Source organism: Bactrocera latifrons, unplaced genomic scaffold, assembly GCF_001853355.1.
Source record: "Bactrocera latifrons isolate USDA-ARS-PBARC rearing strain unplaced genomic scaffold, ASM185335v1 scaffold_183, whole genome shotgun sequence".
Lineage (NCBI taxonomy): Eukaryota > Metazoa > Arthropoda > Insecta > Diptera > Tephritidae > Bactrocera > Bactrocera latifrons.
Genome location: NW_017535330.1, coordinates 301125 through 308045, shown reverse-complemented (window position 1 = coordinate 308045; position 6921 = coordinate 301125). Strand labels below are relative to the sequence as shown.

General features: G+C 35.8%; 1 protein-coding gene across 1 annotated transcript in view; it reads right to left on the bottom strand.

Annotated features, from left to right (window-relative positions):
* Positions 1-5321, bottom strand: part of LOC108967353 — a 25778-nt gene extending 20457 nt beyond the window's left edge. The window contains exon 1 of the mRNA XM_018930705.1: positions 5071-5321. Within this exon, the coding sequence (XP_018786250.1) occupies positions 5071-5185 (115 nt within the window). The 5' untranslated portion in view covers positions 5186-5321. The remainder of the gene's footprint in view (positions 1-5070) is intronic.
* Positions 5322-6921: the final 1600 nt, after the last annotated feature.

Here is a 6921-nt window from a genome sequence, read left to right as displayed (position 1 = left end):
CGATCTTTGAAAGAAGACCATTCRTTTATGTCAAGCCTGCCTAATATGGACTCTAGAAACAAATTGTAGATAAGTTCATTTCCTCGTTTACCAAACAACTTTATTTTAGGTCACTTAACAAGTCAAGAATAACATTGAAAGTATTCACTATGTAATAATCCTGAGTTGGCAATCTCTACTTCAGCCAATGTCAGTTTCGGCTGATGTTTCATCATCAGTCTTGCAAATGCTGGAYAATKGGGAGGAAGTTKCAATATTGTCTGGATGTTTCCACTTCACCCAATACAACTTTGACAACTTACGTCTGTGTGTTGCTGGATGATCTCTATTGGAAAATATGCAGTAAGACAAGATGAACTTGCTAGGGTAAAGTAATTTAAAAGATCTCCTGTATACTACTCTAGAACAAAAGGATCTTGCAGTCGCACGGAAGCAGGTCGTCAAGTGCTCAATGCCCAGGGGTGGAACTCAAGATGCCAATGAAGACCCAAYTCCGAACCAACTCCCATASAAATGTATGCGGAACAGGGGTGGTCCTTCGAGCTAGCTTCTCGGCTGTGCAATTTCCAGAGATTCTGCTGTSACCAGTCACCCAGACGAGTCTAATGATGAACTAGGTTGGTCGTATTTCTAGGACAGACACTACTTGACTATCTTTAAGCGCTCAGTTGGTAAGCTCAGCGGTAGTATTGTCACTAWGCTATCGAAGTGAATGCACACTTCCTTGAAATAACCACCCTTTCGTAGGAGTACGCCTAGTGCCACTACTTCCTGAAAACAGTACAGAGATCCGGTAGCCTAGGCCTAATATTAACGGAGAGCTACTTACAGAAAACTACCCCTTCTATCTTCCCTCCTAGCTTCCCTCCTAGCTTCGAACCATCCGTGAAAAAGCTCACTCCGCCTCTTCTCCAGCGACTTTTCTCCATCCATAAACCCCTCGAATGTGTACATATATGTAGGCAGAAAAAAAAAAAAAATCGGAACGTGTGGCCTCTGCGACGCCCTTGCCGGCAAAGTCCACGGGTGCTTAGTTTGAAAATGTTGTTGGAATACACTCAAGAACATTATTGGCTTGATTACGGCTTCGTAGAGCATTCCTTACTCTCTCCTCAATGTTTGGCCTCCAAAGATTTCTTTCAAGGAAATGATATTTCATAATTTTCCTATTAAGATACACGTTTACAAGAAATTCATTATCGAAAAAGAGAAGTTCGGGTGCAACCAAACATTTTATACTCTTGCAACCTGCAGGAAATACGTTAAGATGCAAATCGTCAACCAGAGGATCGTAATCCAAGCAGCTATATATACAGTTGTACTTCCCTAACTCAAATCACCATAATCCAAAAAAAAAAATTTCGAGTTAAAGGGACTTCGAGCTATGGAAGGAAATTGACGTCAATTGCCAATTCAAGAGTTCGAGTTATAAAAGTTCGAGGGTATTATGAATATACATATATAAAACATACATAACCGACATRCATATTCGGCAAAAGGTTTGTTAGAAAAACGACAATCATTAAACATATGTATATAGCATATGGGAGCTGAAGTTAGTATCGACCTGATTTTATCTATTTTCGCCAATACTGCCTTCTATTAATGTGTCACATACTAATAAAATTTTCCTTGGTGTTCCTTTACATACCATTACCACTCCTATGGAGTAAAGTCACCCTGTTATATGTTTGTTATATAATGCCTAGGTCAAGTTTTCGTTCAATTTTAACCATTTCAGACAGAAGGATAAATTGTTATCATTAAGCATGCTCTCTCACTTTCTCACTCAGAACTCACGTTTGCCGATACACAGGCATTGGCAGAATAAAATTATCCCTGWATTTCATATACAAACATATCTCGCGCATAAATGTTTTCACACACGGTAAATGTTTTCGATGCAGTGCAATATCAATAAACTAATACAATTGCTAAATATGGTAAAGGTAGAATTGCAACCCAATACGCAATGCAATGGTTCATAACTGCCTCAGTAATCAGTCATCTCRAAAGACTGATGCCATAATCTTGGCAGCCGACTTTTTCGTTTTTCCCCTCAAACTCTCCTCAGACACTCAAACACCCTGCASAATCAGCAATTTGTTGTTTTTGTTGTATTAAGGCTTGTGGAGAATCCAATTTGCACGGAGCTTTCGTCTCTCTAGGGGGTCTGCTGCCTTTTTGTCCTCTGTGCTTATTTCGGCTCTTTCCAACTTAGCAAAYCTCTTTTCAACGGCTGATTTTCCTGGTGCAGAACCCAAATTCAACAGCATTTTTCGCCAAAAATGGAATGGTACATTAATACACCAAATGCTTTTTAATCCACTTTTTGCAAACTAACACAAGTGTCTTGCTATATCCAATTAACTAATAGTTTCGCAGTGATCAAATTTGTATACGTATCCTTTAAAGGTAAGGGCTGACTAGAAAGCATATACATATATAGTTGGTATAAGTGGTACAAACTATTTAACAGCCATAGTAAAGCGTGGACTGGTATTCTAGTTTGATATCAAAAGGATATACAAATATGAGAAGTTTCAAGCTGAAAATAAGAGATTTTCACTATTTAATAAATTAAGTTTATTTCACGAATTATATGCTCTACTACGCTTAGTTTTCTCATTCTATAAGTATTGGGCAGTCAAAAAAGTCTTTTCGTATTTCTAATCAAACTTCAACTTATTTTTTTATCTATACAAATAAATAAATAAACCAATATGTACCATTTTGGTCCACCACTTTTTGCCATTTTTCCGCTACAGACATTATTCCATAAGTGTAAAACTTTCATCAGTGTAAATTTAAATTTCCGGAGCGGAAGCGAGCGAAGCATTCTGTGCTACACGAACTGATACAGCATCGTCTCCCTAAATTTCATAAATTTCGTGGCACTCTTTCCCCTTAATACAAATATAGCGAATTTCTTCATTATTTTCACTCATTTTTGAGCAGCTCTAACTTTTTAAAAACTTCTCCGAATTTAGTTTTTAAAATTAAGATTAAAGTCTCATCTTTCCAGCACTACTTATATGCCACAATGACATAATGTGATTGGTACCACTGGAGATATACGACTGCAACGACATCTATTGACAGCAGACGAAAATACTTTTTYGACTACCCTATATTACGGCACATGATGGTACCAGGAGTTTTAGTATAAGACAATTATTACAGCCTAAACTGAAAAACTAACAATAAATACTTGTCGTAATCAATAAAAATGTCTGATGGTAAACAATGATAGTACATATCCCCCCAACACAACACGCAGAAAAATGTTACCGTTTGGCACACATCCTTTAATAGAAATGCGAGTAACATGTAATATAATCAGTATGTATGCTCAAGCAACGTACACAATTCACTGCCAGGAGAAAGAAAAAAAGGAAGGGCTTTGATTATATCGTGCTGATGGAAAAAGTTGCTAGAATATTTGTGTGTAAAATGTAACATAAAGTCTTGAAGATAATAATATTATTATCACCAAAATGAAAATTAATTGAAATTTAATTTGAAATCTGAAACTACTCCAGCAGTTATTTTTAGATACAAGTGATCGGTGGAGGATTGCTCATATGTGAAAAGATTCTTCTAAGAACGCATGAAGAATAAAGCTACGACGCGGATTAACTCAGTGCATCAGTATAATTAATTATTTTTTTTGGCGATAAAGCTCCATCAAAAATCAGTGTTTCGCGATGGTTTGGTGAATTCAATCGACATCGCAGATCAATTAAAGCTGAAATTCGTCAAAGTCTGCTAAAATTAATTGTTGTTCCGAAAACTATTGATGCTGTGCGCATATTAAAATTACAGGATCGTTATGTGTCCTATGGTGAGATTGAGACAAATATAGCCAGCATACATTCAATATTGTATGAGCATTTTGCTGCAAAAATTTATTCATCTTTTATAAACAATTTGTTAAAAAATTACTTTAAAAAATACTCTTGTAAATTGGTTGAGGAAAATTAAAAACGAAAATACGATAACGGGCTTCGCAATACATCTTTAATATCGAGTATCCCTATACATCATGGATTTACGCGTATGAGCCCGAAAGTAATGATCAGTCGACTGTATGGGTGTTATAAGATGAGCCGAATCCTACAAAAGCTGTTGAACAACGGAGCACTTCCAAGCAAATGTTTGCCATAGTTTTAGGAAAAACTGGACATGTCGCAACCATACMACTAGAACAACKCAGAATAGTATATAAATTCTAGGTRYACAGCTCGTAARTAGTACACAAMTACATATTTGTTTGCCGGATGTCTTTCAAAACATAAGGAAAACGGTTCACTCTTCACCACGATAATGAGAGTTCTCATACATCGACTGAAKYATCCRCATTTTTGAGCACTGAAAGCAACGATTTGATAAACCGTCTGATCTACCGTTTAGTCCATACTTCGAACCTAATAACTTCTTCTTATTTCTGTACTAAAAAAATTAATTAAGATATCCTTAAAAGCTGTTGTAGCGATTAGAAGGCAATCAGAGTGACAAAAGTGCTTTGACAATTGGTTTAAACGCACGTAGAAGGATATACGTATATCTAATAGGAACATTTTTTGGAAACCAAAAAGTTGTATTCGTTGATTAATATTGGTTTTTGTTTTCTAATCACGAAATATAAAAGACAACCCTCGAACTATACCAATCTTGCCAATATTTTTTACTTTCTTAGCATTATTCTTAAAAGAAAGTATTATCGCACTTTTGGTAGTTTTGAACGACACCGTTATAATATAGGATGTATGATTATTAATCATTTTATCTGATTATAGTAACGATGGGTAAAGAGATTTTTTGTATTTCAAACCTAAAGACCTTAATCAAACATTCTTAAGTGAWTGGCGTTCTCGACTTGAAACAACACACTGCTTATCTACTATCTCACAGATTTAAGAGAAAGTATTTTTAAAGCATACAAACGTGTGTATACAAATTTATAAATCACTTATCACATCATCTCATGGAAAATATGCAAAATTTATTATTGTTGTTTACAAAAAAAAATCGTACTTGCGAACTGTTAAGAAAAAAAAGTTCACTTACTGCTTATATTCGGCATGGAGTAGTAAAAGTCCGAGTGGTAGTAATGATATACACCCAAACTGGGTGGASTGTGCGTCGGCTGGGCTGGACGCTTCATTAAAGCTTTATCCACCATGTTGAACAAGCCTCCTTTCTGCGTTTTTAATTGTAGTTTATCTTTCGAAATACCGTTAACTATGTGTAGTTTTCCGAAGACGATCCTAAACGAGCGACGCGCAACCGATGTCAGCGAGATTTCCCAACCAACTAACTTAAAGGCCTAACAGGGACTCAACAGTTTTGCGATAATGGTTTTACTACTCCTCCTACTGTGCATACATACAGACAAGTTTTCATTATTTTGTCGAGCAGAGAGCGCGGAACGGAAGACGWTATGAAAGGCGATAGCACACGGGGACGATTAATCAGGAAAATAGCGATATGGCGCTAGGGCTGAACGTACTGTAGAYTTTGGTGTTGAGGGCTACCGACCAGCTGAGCTGATTCTGCTACGGTTGYTTTTGATATTGTTGATTCTTCGTGTGACTGACTGTCTGTGTGTGTGTCTATGTATATACAATCATATACCCTAATCAAAATAACTTTATTTATAGATGTGTGTTCTTGTTTGTTGTTGTGCTTGTAGAGAAACTCAAGCGTGCAATAGCAAATATAAACAARACAATCAAGCGTAAAGAAATTAATTTAATGTTGATAATAGCATCAGGGAATGGTTAGACGTTATTAGCTTTTAAACTTAAGAACATGGCGGCGCATCAGCCACTTGACTCTGTATAAATCATCTTATGTATGTACGTGTGTTTATATCAACCGCAATTTGCAAAATTGACTAGCTGACACTATGTGGTATCAACAAACAAWTATAAAGATATATTTTGTAAGCAAATCTCGACGTGCGTAAGTCTATATGTTCGTTATACTTAAGCCAATTTATAWTACACATACATATGTATGTATGTTTATACACAAACACAATTATAGACGTAAGCAGCAAATTTAGAGAGTGTTCTTGCKCGAGAAGTGGTCATCCTCGCGTGGTACGAATAAATTCAGCCATAAAAAGAAATCTTATTAGAGAGAAAAATGTACATACATACATATGTGTGTTGGAACAAAGTCAATGTCAATACTTAGACGAGATGATATCCACATGAGAGCCTATCGTGGGTTATTTTTGTAAAACAACAAATTCTACGCAAAAACTTTCATATACGAAAAATATGTTATTTCAAAATACAATGTGGTTACCACAGATATGATGTACCACAATAGTTTGGTGATAAGTTACCTACAAATGCGTTACACCTCTTAACACCTCGATCAGGCTGTTTTAGAAAGCGTGGCAAARCCGTTAAGCAGAACTTCCTTTAATAGAGAACGTCTAGCAAGATTCCGCTCCAACAAATAGGGCAAAAACAACCCAGTAGTGAGTTGAAAGCAACATTCTAGATTCCTTGGCTGCAGATGATTGACGTATATAATATTATGTMTATGATTTGAAKTAGTGAATCKTAATCAATAAGACACTCGATTTCGAATTTTTAAATGATACGTTATTTTGCATTGGAGACTATGTAAAAACCAGAGCAATCATTTCGAAGAAAATTTTGTACATCGCTCATTTAAGTGGTCAGTAGGGTAATCTTTTTAATTTTGACTGTTTTTTGACTGTTTTTTGACTGTTTTTTGACTGTTTTTTTCATAGAAATTATTATTCTACAATAGAACATTTTTCACATATCATGAGGTATATCGTGGAGTGTATAAACAAATTTTTTCGGCGGACACGATTTCTCATGTTGGGATCATCTGAAACACAAAAACCCAATTTATTCTTAAAAACTACGTGAA